This window comes from Pinus tabuliformis, chromosome 4_1 (assembly GCF_031772625.1).
Source record: "Pinus tabuliformis cultivar Carrire ecotype Pingquan chromosome 4_1, CPIR1, whole genome shotgun sequence".
Lineage (NCBI taxonomy): Eukaryota > Viridiplantae > Streptophyta > Pinopsida > Pinales > Pinaceae > Pinus > Pinus tabuliformis.
The window spans coordinates 274,236,831-274,254,881 of NC_142303.1; the positions used below are offsets into that span (position 1 = coordinate 274,236,831).

Sequence of the window (18,051 nt, forward strand, 5' to 3'; positions counted from 1 at the left end):
AAGAAACAATGGTGATACACGTTGAAGAGTAGGAACAGAACCAACCAATAGCTGAGGAGGAAGGTGAACAGATGTAGGATCGGGAGGTTGCTCAACAAATTGAGCACTTGATTGAAGTTACAGACATGGATATGGAACATGAGCCACAAAATGAAGATGTTGATCTGATGTCGAGCACACCAAAGGTCATCGTTCAACCTCCACCACCTCTAGAAGTAGAGCCAGCCCTGAGCGAGGAAGGGGATGTTGTTCATATTGATGATGATCCGATAATGGATGTGTACAATCTGTCATTTGATGAATTCCAAAAGAAGATTGTACAAGAACGAAGATATTTTTTTTTGGATGATCACACATCACCTACATTCATTAGAGAAAGGGTGATAGTGGTAGACACCAAGAAGAATCCAAATTCCATTTCTGAAGCCAACTTGGCCTTTACAAGTGCAACGAGATCAAACATTCAGTATTTGACAATCGAGAATGAGAAATTGGTAGATAACTTACAGGCTACCAGGAAAGAGGCAGAACAACTCTGTGCAACATCACAGAACATAGTTTTCGCACAGGTTTACTTGGAGGAGATGATAGCAATGATACTTGTTGAAGTATCAACACTTGGAGAAACCATGCGAAACCTCTATGAGGAGTTTGTGACCGTACATAAAGCAGTTTTCCTTTTGCATGGCCTATAGAAGGAAAGCAAAGGTTTTGTTAAAACTCTCAATAAAATACAAGCTTCCATTACCTATATGGAAGAATGGACAATGCGATACAAAGGGGCACCGCTTGACTTAGTGAAGAAAATGAAGCCACAGGAAGTGTTGGAGAGAGCAAGAGTTCAGATGTTGATTCAAAACAACAAGCAACTCGCCTCATTTATTTGTAGCATTTAGGCCTCATATGTATGGTTTTTCAGTAATTTGGATGTCTAGGTGAAAACACACAAGATCCGTCAAGTTGGTACGCTCACCAAAGTTAAACCAAGGAACCAAGTTTGACAGGAGATTGGAGAATACTTGGAGCAATTGAGACTGATTTCCACCAAGGAGAATTTGGAGTTGAACAGACAGAACATGCAGAACTTGACATTGGTGGTCCTATCCAAATTATAATGATGTTTCTCATGCTTCATAGGGAAGTTGAGATTGGTTCCAAGTCATTGTACCTGGATGCCATGGAGGCTAGAGTCCGCTTCCAGCCAGATACCATCATCCAATTTGGGGATGTCATTGCACGGTATCAAGCTTGGCACCAATATGTTACGAAGAAGCATCAAGTAGAGGTTTTTAAGCTAGAGTTTCCCCACACTCAAGCATCATAGTGTTTTTTCATGTTAAGCTGTCAAGTTGTCTCTCCCTTATTTTGTCTTATATGGGTACAAGTGTAAATTGTAATATTATTTGTAATTATGTTGTAAGTGAAATTCCAAGTGTCAATACTATAATATGAAGAGTCATGATGTAATGTAATGATTTATTTTATAAAGAAGTTGAAGAGTCATGAGGGTAGTCCAAAGGTCACAAAGGGGAGTTAAAGGATCATCCACCCTCTTGTTATAAATAGAACCCTGTACCTCACGTAACAAGCTTTTGGGAGCCAAGCTTTTGGCTAGGCTTAGGCTTGGAAGGAACTTTGGAGTATTATGAAGAGCCATGGCTTCTCCATAGCGTAGAGCAAGTATACTTCTTTGGAGGAGCAGGTGTTCTTGACTTTAATGTTCTACTATTGGGGCTAGTGGTCCGTTAATGGTGTATGTATGAATGGAACTTTCACTTATAATAAAACTCAGAGTCAGAAAACTTTCATGCATATGTTGTGAATATAGTAGGACTATCTCTGTTGTATTTTCAATGTATATTATTTAATTTACACTTATTCTTATGAACTATTCTGTTTGCATTTGTATGAATATCATTGAATGTGTGTTGTTGTATTAATTCGTCACCTTAAATTGTGGACTATTCCACATGTTAACTCATGATGTCATTATGCTTGTGTGTTCCTTTCAAGTTACATACTATTACAGGCTTCCAAGGGGCACACTGATATGATTTAGAATATTAGATTTCTGTGCTAAGATCCTCCTTAGATTAGAAACAAAATTCTTTCATTGTGCTTATGGATCCATGAGTGAAATGATGAGTTTTTGTATTAATTTTATGAGCAATTTAACATAAACAAGTGACACAATAGTAGCATAAACATGTACATAACATCATCAAAAACACATTACAATAGGAACATGATAAAGGAGTTCATCCCTCCTGGGCTATGTCTCCTTGGTCCAACTTCTAATGGCTTGGGCCTCTCTACTATGCTCAGAAGTGTAAAAATATGTGTTTACAATGCTCAAGTGCCTCTGAAACTTACTCCAGTGAGTCCATAATACTAAAAAATGGTACCCTAGCCTCTTTTTCCTCCTCATTTGATCGAAAATTGCCTTAGTTATGACTTTTGTCAGTCTTTCCACCATTTCCTCCTCCAAATCTGGCTAATTACTAGACTTCATTATCTGGATTTAATTCTGGAAGTTTCACCAAAATTGGTGGTCCCACCTATCTCACGGTTAAGGCAAAGTGGTACATGCAAGGTGATTAGGTCCGACGGTTAAGGTGACGGTTCTGGAAGCTCCATCGCAAATCACAATCAGTAAGATCCGGCGGGTCTTATGGTTGTGAACGTGAAGTGGGAGATGTGCAATTGTGATACGCGGTGGACCCGACGGAACTATAAACTGCAATATAATAGTTTTGCGTCTAGAATATATCGTAATCGATGGAGCTAGGGTAAACATACAATGAGACTTTGCAATGTGCGATCTGTGATTACGATATTGCATTGCAAACTAGTACGCTACGATCTATGATTGCGACATCGCATCGCAACCTAGTATGCTGGGGGCCGATTTCGTAATACCTCCCTTCTACGATGTGTGATTGCGATCATTGCATCACAACCCTGACTTCTTTTGGGGCCAATTCTTTAATGCCAACCCGCCTGCGATATGTTAGTTAAGAACCAACCTGCAGACATGGTGGTAAAGCTTTGTGTTGTTGTGGGTGGGGTCGCAGGTTCAACCTTGACCTCCCCACATAAAATTGTACTTGACCTTTGAGAGGGCACATGGCAGCCTCAGGGTTTGCCACATGTCACCCTCTCATTGGTCCACTTGTATAACCTTCAACCAATAACATCCTGCCAACTCATGCCTGTACGAATGTGCCACATGGCACTCAACCATTTGCTGATGAGATTACGGTGCCACCTCAGATACACAGTCAGTGCCAACTGGGCAGCCTAGTCAGTAGTATGGACTACTGACTGGGTTGTCCCCTTTTTTCCAAAATTTTACCTGTTTGCTAAAGTGAACAAAACATGTTTCTAAAGCCATACGGTGTCTGTTTCACGCGAAACGAGTTGCGCCAAATTCAGGATGGCGAGCACTACATAGTCGTTCAGGTTCCACACCATTCTGACAACTTTGATTTTTTAAGCACCTGATCATGCACTTCCTTTTCCATTCTTGTGTTAGAACCTTCATGCATCACACTTGACTTTCTGCATGGTCACACACTTGTTTTCACCAAAGTTACCATACTTCACTTTATGTGATTTCGCAGTCAAGGCATAACATTACCACCCATTGCTGGGACTCTTACTCCAAATGATGTGAGGTCTAGTTGGGACTTCATATCAGGGAGATCCCCTGAATGTTGGTGGTTCCAACACCATCAACAGATGGGTGAAGACAACTCTCCTTCACAAATATGAAAATATTAGAGAATTCCTTTATTTATCAAGTCTAGGGTATCCACAAATTCCAAATTCCTCTCAACTAGCTAGAATATAAATACATAAATCCTTTCATTGATCTACAGTCTCTTAACAATTTCCTTTCCCATTTCTTATCATACTCACCCAACATGCATCAATTCATGACCCCCATTGCTCAAATAAGTTCCAAATCTCCCCTAAAAGTATTTATAACACAAAATTCATTGTAAGAGAGCCCAAAACACACCAATATTGATCCAATCCACAATTGTCAATATTTTTGGGCATATTTGAGCACCTAAAACATAGTATAGCCACTCAAAATAACCCAACAAGATTTTTCTCTCAAGAATGGAAACATTATACTCACAAATATGCTACTCCATCCACTCGTGCAACTCTTCTCTCTGTGTATGGCCAAATTCCCCCATAGATGATTGGTTCACTTCCTTTTCCATTTATGGGTCACTCACATGTTGAGTTTTCAAGTGCAATAGATACACACATAATATTTCTAAAATATTGATAATTACTTCTAATGATATAGATCCTCTTTTAACAGTTTTAGTTTATCATTAAGCAATTATACTTCATAAATTCAACCATAAAACCATAAGGATAGTAAAGATCACAATGCACAAAGAGAACACAATATTTCCACTGGGAAAACCCATCTGGGGAAAAAAACCAACAACATTTTTCTTAGAGACTTTATTTGGTTCAGCAAGAGATTCATATAATGTTGCTAGTCAACTATGAGGACAAAACTAACCAACAAAGCTTATGGCCAAACCTAGTCTTTAGCCCTCATGTCAAGCCTTCAAACTACCTTGCAACTTGACCCTACAACTTTGGCCCTGCAACTTCGTCCTTGAAACTGTCCAAAATTCACATGTGCGAGATAAGAGAGATGCGAGCTAGAGAGAGAAAGAGAAATATGATCTTCGTCCTTCTATTTGTCCTTCTTGTCCTTTGCTTGGATGCCCAGAAACTATCTTTCTTGTGTGAGGTCGAATGGTGCCTTTGTGGAGGAGGTCGAATGCCTTTATATAGTGTTTTGCCTTCGCAAATGGGTGTGTCTCTTCACTGGGGCTGACTTGACTTGAGGGAGGGTCAACTTGACTATTTTGGAGCCAAAAATTCAAAATTCAAATTTTAAAATTTTCTCTTTTAAATCTGACATGAATAACATGTCTTACAATAATTCTTTCAAGGGATAAATAATGAAAATGACATGAAGAACATGTCTTACAATAATTCTTTCAAGGGATAAATAATCAAAATGACATGAAGAACATGTCTTACAAATTCTTTATACATTACAAGGGATAAAATATAAATTATGAAGGCCAACCATAGCTACAAAATTCAACACTCCCTCTTAGCTAGGGAGGTATTCATAATGACTAAACAAATGTTCTTCATTGTGAACAAATTTCTCTAAGAAAAGGTTATACCAAATCATCACCATAATCGGGTCACATTTGTGACACATGGTAATCCTATAGCATCAACTATTTACCATAATTTGGGTCAACACTTCAGACTTATGGTATATCCTCACCATAATTCAGGCCAATGGTTTAGACACATGGTAAATCAATTACATCAACTAATCCCATGATTTGGGTCAGTACTTCAGACCTATGGTGTGTTCTCACCATAGTTTGGGTAAGTACTTTAGACACATGGGATATCATATAGAATACAACTAGTCGCCTTAATTTAGGTCGATACCTAACACATTGCATCCTAACTAGTCTTGGTTCACCATTATTCAGGTCGATGACACACGGTGAATCACTAAAGGGAAAAATCTAGTTGCACAATCCACAACCCGATGCTAAATGAACATGACGATTTAGGACCATTCTTCTTAATTTGGGTCATACATGACATAAGAAGAATGTTATTCCTCTGTCAGACCATTCTCCCTAATTCAAGTCAATGTACTTAACATAGGAATAATTTCCCTAATTTAGGTAAAGTTACTTGACACAAGGAGAACGCCAGTCCAAAATGTTATTTCATTAGCACTCACTCTCAATAAGTCCAAACTTTTCTTAGAAGTATACAAACTTTGCTTGGGATAGAGGCTTTGGAAGAATATCAATAATCTGCTCATCACTGGAGACATATTGGAGCTTCACTGCTCCCTTTTGCACCATGTCACAGATGAAATTCTACTTGATACCGATGTTCTTGGACTTGTCATGGAAAATTGGATTCTTTGTCAGCTTCACACAACTTTGGTTATCACAATAAATCATGGTCGGCTCGAGCACATGATTAAACAGTTTTCTGAGTAACTTTCAGAGCCACATTGCTTCACAACTTACCAAGCTAGTTGCAATATATTCTGCCTCGGCAGTATTGAGTGTGACAGATGTTTGCTTCCTTCTCATCCATGAAACCATAGTGAAGCCCAAACTAAAGCAACCTCCAGATGTACTCTTTCTATATTCATCACTACCTACCCAATATGCATTTGTATAACCCTACAATTGTATATCACTGCTTGGGACATATCTCAAACCAAAGTCAATTGTACCATGCAAGTATCTCAATATGCACTTTGCTACTATCCAATGATCTTGTCTCAGTTCCACTTGGAACTAGCTCAATGTGTTCATTGCAAAGAAAATATATAGTGTAGTATTAACCAAATACATCAACGATCTGATGCAAGTATCTCAATATGCACTTTGCTACTATCCAATGATCTTGTCTCAGTTCCACTTGGAACTAGCTCAATGTGTTCATTGCAAAGAAAATATATAGTGTAGTATTAACCAAATACATCAACGATCCAATCAGATTTTAGTACATGGATGGATCTACCAAATCAAACTCAGGGTCTCTCAACTTTCTCAAATTTGTCACCATGGAATTCAGCATCGACTTACCATCCATCCATCTAAACTTCTACAAGATCTTGATAATATATTTTCCTTGACCAAGAAAGACTCCATCGAGCTTCTTCCATACTTCTAGACCCAAATAGTAGTGCATTAATTCAGAATCCAACTTCCTCTTACACCAAAAATTGAGATGCTCCACACCTGTCAGAAATAAGTCATCAACACATAGTAATAGAATCACATGTTAATTTTTCTCAACCTTGTAGTATAGGTTTGGATCAATACTGCTCTTAGAGAAACCAAGTCTTTTCATATAACTGTCAATTCGTGTATATCAGGCTCTTTATGCTTGCTTAAGTCCATACAAGGCTTTCTTCAACTTGCAAACACGAGACTCTCTTCCACGGACCTCAAAACCACGAGGTTGTTCAATGTACACTTCTTTCTCAATTACACCATTAAGAAAAGAAGTCTTTCCATCCATCTGATGTAAACTCCAACCCATAGAGGGAGCAATAGAAATAATAAATATAATGGTAGTGTACCTAGAACAAAAGTCTCATCATAGTCTTCTCCCTCTTTTTGGGAGAAACCTCTAGCAACAAATATTTCCCTATATTTTTCAATGCTTCCATCCACTGCTTGCTTGATCATGTATACCCATTTGGAGGACACCACTAATTGTCTTTCAGGTCTAGGAACAATCTCCTATACATCATTCTTGATAATCAAGTGGTATTCTTCCAACATTGCATCCTTCCAAACTTGTTGGCTAGTTGATTCTTCAAAGGTGGAAGGTTCAACATCAATAAGATTAGTCATTAAAGTTGCATAACCAGAATACATCTTTAGCCTCTTACATTCCTTTAAGGCGCCATGTGGTGCTACATGTCCTTCTGATTCCTGCAAGGTAGATCTAAGCCATGTTGGCCTTTTCTTGATTTCAGGAACAACAATCGGATCCACTGGTTTGCTAGGCCCTTCTGGCTCTTCTAAATGATCTTTGGTATGTTCTATAGTATTGGATGGACAATAACTTATTCTTTGGGAGCTTTTCATTCTTTGACATCATCAAAATCCATGGGTACTTCTTTGGATTTCCAATATGCCGCATATTCATCAAAGATCACATCCCTGTTAACTTCAAATTGTTTTTGTCCTAGAACATAGATTCTATAGGCCTTTAATGACTCACTATATCCAACAAATATTCCTTTATTTCTGGAAGGATCTAACTTCCTTCTCTTATCTTTAGGTGCGTGAATATAAACATGACAACCAAATATTCTCAAATGACCAACCTGAGGTTTTTGCCTGGTAAAATCTTCTTCATGAGTCTCGTTTTCCAAAATTCGATAAGGACTTCTATTTTGAATATAGATAGTTGTCATAGATGCTTCACTCCATAGAAACATAGGCAATTCTTGGTTGTGCATCATTTCATTGACAAATTCTTTGATGGATATATTCTTTCTTTCAGCAACTCCATGTTATCGTGGATTATAAGGGACTATCAACTCCCACTGAATCCTAACTTCTTTACAAAAGGCTATGAGCTCCTTGGAGGTATATTCTCCTCCATTATCATATCTTAGGATCTTGATTTTCTTTCACTTCAAGTTTTCTCCTTCAACCTTAAATTCCTGGAACTTGTCAAAGACTCCATCTTTCATCTTCATGAAGTAAATCCACGTCTTGCAAGAGAAGTCATTAATGAATGTTACATAGTACAAAGAGCCTCTAAGATAGTTTACCTGCATTGGACCACTTACATAAGAATGGACTAGGTCCAAAATTTCCTTAGATCTACTTTCGCTACTTGGAAAAGGTTCTTGACATTCTTTCCAAGTGCACATCCTTTACATACTCCTTCATGTTCTTCCTACAAATATGGAACACCTGCAACCATGTATTTTAAGGTTGGAAAAGCTTTATAGTGAAGGTGAGCATATCTTCTATACCAAAGTTCACATGGATTAATATCATTATGTACAAGTGCTTGGGTAGGTTGTTTCAAAAGTCTATACAACCTTTCTTCATGAATTCCAATCACTCTAGTGGAATCTATACTAGAGCCTTTGGGTCAAACAAGAACTTTTCCATCAACAAATGTTACTCTATCTCCTTTATCTTCCAAGCATGAAATATAAACCAAATTCTTCTTCAAACCTGGCACATATAATATGTTGCTAAGATGAACATTATCACCTGATTCTAGCTCAATGGATGTCTTCCCAATGCCTTTGATTGCATAACTATTATTGTCTCCAAGTTCCACCTTTTGTGATAATATTCTTTCCATTAGACTTGTGAGATTGTCTCCATCTCCCATCGTTTGCCTTGAGGTACCATTATTTACTAGCCATAAGTCTTCACTATATACAATAGAACCAGTAAGAGTAGAGAAATAGAAAAACTCTGTATTACCTGGATTTTCATTCTTAGGCCTCCTTGGATATTATTCAAAATCTGTTGCAGAAGCATGTTGCTTTCCTTTTCTATTTCTATCATTTGAGCTTTCAGGATAATCATGTCTAAAGTGACCAAATGTGACATTGATAACATTGTTCTTTTGAAAAATCTCTCTTTCCTTGAGGGGTAGGTATTCTTTCTTCAGGCCTTCTTCCTTCATTTCTTCTTCCTCTATTTCTTCCTTGAAAGCCAAACTTCTTTCTTCCACCCTTTTTGAAATGCGTTGCATATGCCTGCTAGTGCCTTCTTTGGATCTTAGAATCTTTCCGCTTGGTATGATTCTTTATTCTTCTTGAGTACATGCATTCCATAGTTCATCAAAATTTGGCACATCTTTTCTAGCACATATTCTTGCTACAAATGAATCACATGATTTAGGTCAACCATTGAGTTTTGTAGTTACTAGTTCCTTTTCAGGAACGATTTCATCAATTTCTTGAAGTTGATATCTCAATTGAGAATCCTCGTAAAATATGAGGCTATAGTATAATTCCTTGTCATTCTAGCGTCACGTAGCTCATTCTTCAAACTCATTTCTTGACCAATATTATTGATCGTGTACAAACTAATTAGGGCATCATACATTTTCTTTGAAGAGTCAAGATTTGTGATATAAGGAATAAAATTATCTCTGACGAAGCCTACAATGATACTTCTAGTTGTGGTATTATCTTTCTCAAAATTTAATTTATCTTCATCTTTTTAAGGTTTAGTGACTTTGCCCTTCACAATACCCAAGAGATCCTCTTTTGCAAGAAGAAGATTAATCCTTAATTTTCAAGCCCTAAAGTTTGTAGCTCCTTCCAATTTGTTTTCTCCCTTAATATGGGAACCTGTAATCATAGACATGAAAATGGATTGTAGATATATGTCTTCCTTAAGAGTGATCACTTACCAAAGCTTCTTCAAGAGTGATCTCAATTCCCTTTTTCATTACTTAAGCTTTGATACCATGTTGAGTTTTCATGTGCAATAGATATAAACACAATATTTCTGAAATACTGATAATTACTTCTAATGATATAAATAAATTCCAATTTATCATTACACAATTATACTTTAGCAATTCAACCATAAAACCATAAGGACAATAGAGACCATAATGCATAAAGAGAATACAAGATTTACCTAGTAAAACCCACTCGGGGAAAAACCCAACAACCTTTTTCTTAGATAAATTCTTCAATTCAACAAGAGATACATGTAATGTTGTTAGTCAACTATGAGGACAAAACCGACCAACAATTCTTATGGTCAAACCTGGTCTCCAGCCTTCAAGTCAAGCGTTTAAACTGGCCTGCAACTTGGCCCTATAACTTTGGCTCTACAACTCGACCCTGCAACTGTCCAGAATTCACACGTGTGAGATAAAAGAGATGTGAGAGAGAGAGAGAGAGAGAGAGAGAGAGAGATGATCTTTGTCCTTCTTGTCCTTCTTGCCTGTCGCTTGGATTCCCAGAAACTATCTTGCTTGTGTGAGGTTGCATGGTGCCTTTGTGGAAGAGGTTGAATGCATTTATATAGTGTTTTGCCTTCGAGAATGGGTGTGTCTCTTCACTGGGGCTGACTTGACTTGAGGGAGGGTTGATTTTTTTGGAGCCAAAATTTCAAAATTCAAATTTCAAAAATTTCTCTTTTAAATTCGACATGAAGAACATATCTTACAATAATTCTTTCAAGGGATAAATAATCAAAATGACATGAAGAACATGTCTTACAAATTCTTTATACATTACAAGGCCTAAAGAAGAAATTATGAAGATCGAAAATTCAACATGACACTTCCATAATTTTCCATATTTGATTGTCTACTATTTTACAACCTTATGTTTTCCTTAGTATTCTAGGTAAATTCGTGGGTTAGGTTCAAATTCCGAGGAATGTACTCAACCCGTTACTTCCTTTGAATTATGAAGCACCATTTCCACTACTAACCTATCTTTGGTTTATTGTTTATGCATGTAATAGATAATATGTAGAAACTAGATAAAAGGGAAATACAATCATTCACAAACTAAAATGAATCCCAAAATATGTTATAGAAAACCCTTTTGGGAGAAAACCCAGCTAGAAGGCAAGGCTTTTTTGTTCTCTTTTATCTGGAATGGAAATGATGCACATAAAAGGAGAAGGTACTCTCTACGAATTTACCTGAGACTTGTGGCCCATGGGTTTCCAAAGAACACAATCTTCTTATGCTCTCTCTATCCAACTCAACCAATTTTCTCTGCTATGGAACAAATGCACTCGAATAAAATGAAGCCCCTTTTCCTCCTAGTGGTCTAGTTATAACACAACTTTATATCAAACTAGGGGTTATATTTGACCCATTCAACCCTCAACATGAGTTACAACTCAATCCTTCTAGACTCTTCTTCATAATCTCCACATGGCTAGCCCCTTTTCCATCGGTAATGGGGTTAATGTGGCATCCTCTCGAATTATGGTGCGCAGTCACGATAGGTTAACTTCCAGGAGGCATACATTTTCTTCCAATCTCTAATTAATGTGATTCTTACACCATTGGAAAGGTCTTCAAATGTATAACAACATTACGAGGTCTTACATTTAAGGTGCAGAGTTTTATGCCCCCCAAAAAAGTATCTTAAGACCTCAAATTGGCCCTAGAAGGTTTCAAACCCAATTCTCCAGGTTGATTACCACTGATAAAACTACTCCATGTGAATTCCTTCCATTTTTCCACTTTGAAAATATCGATATAGATGACAAATTATTAATGACCCAATATGGATCACATACAAACAAGAAGCAATCTAAACTTGGAGATACATAAAAAAATGAACTATATTTTTTAAGTTTTCTTCTTGAGAATTGTCATTTTCTTAAGGAATAAGCTAACAGATGGACAAACTCAACCTCTGATTTAGATAAGAAACTAATTCCTTTTACAAATCTTGATCTCCCAACCTTTGACTCACAGTTAGTTACTGTGACTCCTTTTGCAAAGTGGAATAACTTAACATGAAGAAGGGGAAAAGGGAAAAGATTGATGATTATGAGATACACATTAATATTGTAAAGTGTAGTATGTCAATATGCACCTATACTTGCTTTACTATGTATTGTGCTTTAAACACGTAGAGAATGTGTTTTTTTCTTTCATTGAAACTAGGGTAATTCTATATTATTAAAATGGTTGTAGCATATCTAACAACATTAATAAAAGTATACATAATATCCCCAAGTTTTGAGTTGCTTACACACGCCAAAAAAAAAATTTAGAGTTTACATACATATATTGAATTTTTTCCCCATTCTTACTACTTAGTATATATTCTCTAAAAAACTACCAAAGTACTATTAACTTTATGAAACATGAAGTAGAAAAATATATGACAACTTGTGGTGTCTTTCAGGTCCATGTTAGTAGGCACTGATTTCTACTCTACAATCCCAAAGTTTTTAAGAATTCGATGCATTTTATCCTCCTCATTCTACTTTCCTTAGTATGATAGTTGTTGGTTTGATGCCTTGAACAAAGCATCTTTATGAAAATTCTCCATTAGGTTCTTACTATATTGCACTCAGTGTCATGCATGGCAAGTTGATGCTTAACTTGAACCAAAGTACTCATACAATTGCAAATTGCGTAAAACATTGTTGTTCATAATCATAGAGTTTAGAAGTGAGAGTGAAAATAAATGTCTTTTTATTGAATGAATAATTTCTTCATGAGTTGTAAGAATCCTTCTCTACTCTTCCATGTCACGATGGTCCATGATGAAAAAAACAACCCCATGCAACTCAAAAGAAATCCAAAACTTATTAATTCACAAATCTAAACTTGAAAGTGTGATGCGCACCAACATAGAGCTCAAGAAAAAGTTAATACCCATAGAATTGAGACATAGAATGACTACACCCTTACCTAGACACCTAAAGCCAAGGAAAAGCCAAGTTTAGAAGCTCCACTATTTGAGTGTCCAATACACACTTCCCTGAATATTCAAAAGCAGTACCACATGAACTAAGGTAGGAAGTATCTACTGAATCAACAATAAACTCATGAAAACCAACTAGATGCCACAAATACAAAGCAAGTAAAGTGATTAATGGGCCGACCACCAACTTGAATTCCTATGAGAGATCCAAATAGAGGCCAATTTAACACAATTTTCAATGATCTTTCAACCATGTAGAGTCAAGTGCTCCCTTATCCCACCTTGTTTAGGATGAAATATATTTTGGCCTCCAATAACTTGCATCCGCGAGAATTCAAGCTTGTATAAGGGAGCTTTCGGTCACATCAAGTTTCTTGTCTTGACTTGAGGGAGGGGTTGGCTTAAGGAAGACACGTGGCATAATAACCTTGAGGTACTTGTCATTCATTCCAAAGGGGTGATTATGGTATGGATTTGGTGGTGAATTGACCATTAAGCAAAAGCTCCCCTAATTTTAGACTTATTGCTTTATTGACTAATGTATCACACGATTGAAACCTTGTAAGACTTGATAGAAGAAAATTTTTTGAATGCTTGTAGGCTCATGTCGAGCTCAAATTAGAATAGGGGGAGGTTTGAAATCAATTGGAAGTACTCTCTTATGCATCAATTTGATATTTAAGTTGAGTCTCCCATAATGATTAGTGATTGAATCTTGCTTGCGCTGCTAACCTCAATCCTTGAAGTAAGACAAATACTTTTGTCTAATTGTTAGATGAAATCTCCAAACCCTGGGTATAAGATAATTCATTTTTTTCTCGAGATCAATAAAAGTCCTCCTACACTTATCTCCCTAAACTATTAAGATTAAGACAAGTCCATACTCCCATTATCAATAATTATGATTTTTTATTATAATAAAATAGATACCTTTTATCTAATAAACCCATTCAAATTCTTTTTAATAATGTTTTTTCCCTTTTCTAAATTTAATAATTTTAAAAAAATTATAATTCCTTTAACGATCCATAAAAATTTAAACCATTTGAAAGAAATAAAAATAAAAATAAAAATATTATATTTTCATTCAAAAAAATTAAAAACAAACTCGCTTTTAGGAAAGAAAAAACCCAAAATACACCAATGAAATTGTCCAATAAAAAAATCTGAAATGTGAGGTTGCTCCCTTTTAACTGTTCGTTGTCTAAAACCCTGACCTGCTGCGTTTCCCTAAACCCTATAACAATCTTACGCCGGTTTAAACCCTGAACTGCTGCGTTTCCCTAAACCCTATAACAATCTGACGCCCGTTTAAACCCTTGCATTGCTTGGGCTTGAACTAATACCTCTGTCATCTGCTCTGGTTTGCTATTATCTATACTGCATTGCACGGGGAAGATGACGACTCCCATGAACTGGAAGGGAAAACCCCCAAAGGAGTTCGTTCTCTTCGAGGGTTGCGACTACCAGCACTGGCTAATCGTTATGGATGCCCCCGTTGGCCAGGTCTCCCGCGAAGACATCATCGCCAAGTATGTTCAGACACTCGCAATTGTTATTGGAAGGTACCCACCTGATACTAATCTCGTTCATGGCTACCCAGCATCTCGTATTCTTTTTGCCATATTGTCTGTTATTGCTTACCATGCCTTGTTAATTGCAGCAATGAAGAAGCCAAGAAGGCTATTTACTCTGTGTCCACCAGGCATTACTTCGCATTTGGATGTAAAATCCCAGAGGAGCTCTCTGAGAAGCTGAAGCGTATGCGTTATTTTCTCTTAATTTGATTCATCAGTGGAATTATATTTGCCACTATTGATATTAGAATTTAATACATTTTGGTTTTTGGGCCATGGGGTTTCAATTGGGTTCTGATGAGATTTCTAGGTTTATTTGCAGCTCTACCCGGAGTGCGTTTTGTCTTGCCAGATTCGTACTTAGATCCGCGAACGAAGTCTTATGGAGGTCAGAACCCTAACTTGGCCTTTGTTTGGATTATTGCATAGGCCCATCTAAACCACCTTAGGGTGAAGCTCCATGACCGGAATCCTATATAGAAAGTCTATGTTTTTTTTTTAAACTAAAAGCCTGTAAGACTTTATTGGAATTTTGACTTATACATCTTTGTAAGAATTAAATTGATGAGAATTTTGACTATAGAACTTTGTCAATAAAGATTTTGACCCTTTTCGTTTTAAGATAACTGAGATCATTGTAAGTCTAGAAAAATGGTGGATCAATGCAGAACTTTACCTCACCCTATCCAGGAAAAAATTGAACGCACCATGAGATAATCCACTTATAATAAACTTACTCCAAATTATATCATATTATCATTATAACATCTACATACATATCACATTGAAGTTGAAAAGGATTTGTATTAATATCCATATTCAATGAACTCCTAACACTATGTCAGTGGACTCAATTCAATGCTTCCACACATATCCCATTTCTGACAAACACCCTCATATAGACTTACACATATCCCATTACTTGCACATCCCTATTAGAGGCTTACACATGTATCCCATTACTTGCATTCCCCCATTACAGACTTACACATATATGGGAACCTGATTTGTTGATAAACAACCCCACCCCACCCCAACTGTTCTGTAAAGCAAGCTGTTTCTCTTAGTGAAATTATGTCATCATCATTAATGCAACGTTGACATGCATATCAATAACCCAATTGACCACCTGGTTTCTCTGGGTGAAAATGGAATATTTAATAGTTTGTTTCTTTGATTAAAAAGTTCAATTATGAAACTTTATGGCTCATTATGGTTCTATTTTAAAATGGGCAAGAAATATTTGTGCTATTCTTGGGTTGATCTAAAATGGGAACTCTGTTTTAGGGGAGCCTTTCATTAATGGTGAAGCTGTACCCTATGATGAGAAGTACCATGCACACTTCAACAAGAGGAATCATTGACAGGGAAGCGATGAACCACGGAGTTTCAACAGGCCACATCACTTTAAATCTGAAGAAATCGACAAGTGAAAGGCAAATGCAATGCTGCTAAGAAACCTCATAGATGAAACATATTTCAACAGACTTGCCATCTTTTTGCTCATAGATGAAACGTATTTGAACAGACTCTTGCTATCTTTCTATTTTGATGTTTAGAGTACCAATTATGATACTATGAATAAATGTGCTTGTTAAAATCATTTAGTGAATAGGCTGCCTGTGAAAGTACTGTTTTTTATCATATACAGTGATGTTTGGACCCTGGTGTGTATATGAGCTTTAAGATTATACCCTCATGAAAAGGGCAGCGGCTGCATGCGAAAGTACTGTTTTTTATCATATACAGTGATGTCTGGACCCTGGCGTGTATATGAGCTGTAAGATTATACCCTCATGAAAAGGGCAGCACAAAAGTTCTTGGCATCAGAGATTTCCAACATTGCCATAATACCTCTTTTCATTTCTCAAACAGTTATACCTGATTCATTGAGTGCTCACTGCAGCGCTTATGTAATTATTATTCTTGTCTTAGCTGGTGTTTAGAAATCTCTGCCATAAGATTGGATCTCCTCTTTAATGCTTATATTTTCTCCTCTATTGTTTCTCGTAGACTCGGTATAATTTTCTCAAGCTTCACATTAATTGGCCCTATTGGATACTGTATGGATATTGTTGAAGCGGGCTTTCAAGTTGTTATAGAATAGTGCACAAATTTTGGAGGTATCTGCCATCAGAAGAGTAGAAATTATTACTGATATTTAGTCTATTAGGCATCACTATATTTCTTTTAAGAAATGCATTTAATATATTTAAAATACAGAGTAGAGTCGAACCTGCTTTCCCTTTTGATAACGTGAAACTTTACCACCCTCGTCCCTGCATCCATAGGCATGCAAATGAAATTCTTTGACAGGCAAACTTACTTAAAGCAATGTAAATAGTTATTGAATCATCTATCGTAGAAACTGGTTTCAGTAATATTGTGTTTTATAATAATATATCTTGTTAGACTAATTGTCTCATCTACCTTAGAAACTAGCGATGTGTGGCTCATTAGAGTGAAACCACCATCAACATCAATCAGTGATTTCATTGGCGTCAAACCTGACCACCTTGGCCTGAAATAAGCATGCAAAATGCCATAGAACGACTAATAAAAAATAAGTAATTTGGTATTATTAGGGTCATGGGGTTTTTGTATATATCGAGTGTCAAGACCAACAACAAAAGAAATATTAGGAAAGGCATGAGTCAAATACAAAAGGTATGCGTCAAATGCAAAAGGTTACAAACTAATTGATGGTACAAAGTGATATCTATTTTGGATGTAGTATAAATGGCAACAAGTTTGACTCCATATTGAAAGAGAGATGGGGCTAGTTTATATTGTACTATGTGAAAGTGGTGAATAATGTTGAATGCATACTTAGATTGGGAAAGGGAAAAATTCTTCCTTAATTTACAAGACTTATGTCCTAAGTTTATCATTTCGAATTTCTTCTTAAGATTGGATTTCACATGGGTTAAAATTTTTGACTTACTACTAGTGAGTATAAAAGGCGTAGAAGACAATTATTTTAAGATGATCACTCGATTTCTTGGTATAAACATCAAGGTTATAACTAACACTCATAAAAGTCAATTTGAAGAAAAGAGCTATCCATTTTAGCATGGCAATCAAAAGGAGCTTGCTTAAGGCCATATAGAGAGATTTCTTAATACAACAAACAAGACTAGAGTCATTTTTAATATAGCTAGGATGTTGTTCATGCAAATTTCTTCTCGTAAATTCCTGTGTAAGAAGCTAGATTTATCATCTATTGAATGGATTTCCCATTTATATGACTCTGCAAGGGCCAAAACTATACAGATGGAATTCATTTTGGCAATAAGGGCAAAGGTCTCTGTAGGTTTTAACCATGTATGGTTAATTGTTGTAAACAAATTCTTAATAAAAGAGAAAAGATGCAATTGCAAACACAGACTAACAAATATATTTTACCCTGAAAACCCAAAGTGGGAAAACCATAAAGATTTTTCAGTATATTTTTCTTTACAA

The 18,051-nt window shown here is 36.5% G+C and overlaps 1 protein-coding gene across 1 annotated transcript; it reads left to right on the forward strand.

Annotated features, from left to right (window-relative positions):
• Window positions 1–14,161: 14,161 nt before the first annotated feature.
• LOC149175320 (multiple organellar RNA editing factor 8, chloroplastic/mitochondrial-like) lies at window positions 14,162–16,589 on the forward strand. Its single transcript, XM_089419604.1, has 4 exons — window positions 14,162–14,577; window positions 14,676–14,773; window positions 14,912–14,977; window positions 15,877–16,589. The coding sequence occupies exons 1-4, from the start codon at window positions 14,411–14,413 to the stop codon at window positions 15,951–15,953; spliced, it is 408 nt and encodes a 135-aa protein (XP_089275730.1). The 5' UTR covers window positions 14,162–14,410; the 3' UTR covers window positions 15,954–16,589.
• The last annotated feature ends 1,462 nt before the right edge of the window (window positions 16,590–18,051 follow it).

Excerpts from the sequence above, each read along its gene's own strand:
- LOC149175320 (XM_089419604.1), top strand. The coding sequence starts at position 14,411 with ATGACGACTCCCATGAACTGGAAGGGAAAACCCCCAAAGGAGTTCGTT. Across the intron at positions 14,578-14,675 it reads CTCGCAATTGTTATTGGAAG|CAATGAAGAAGCCAAGAAGG; the intron begins GTACCCACCTGA and ends TGTTAATTGCAG. Across the intron at positions 14,774-14,911 it reads GCTCTCTGAGAAGCTGAAGC|CTCTACCCGGAGTGCGTTTT; the intron begins GTATGCGTTATT and ends GTTTATTTGCAG.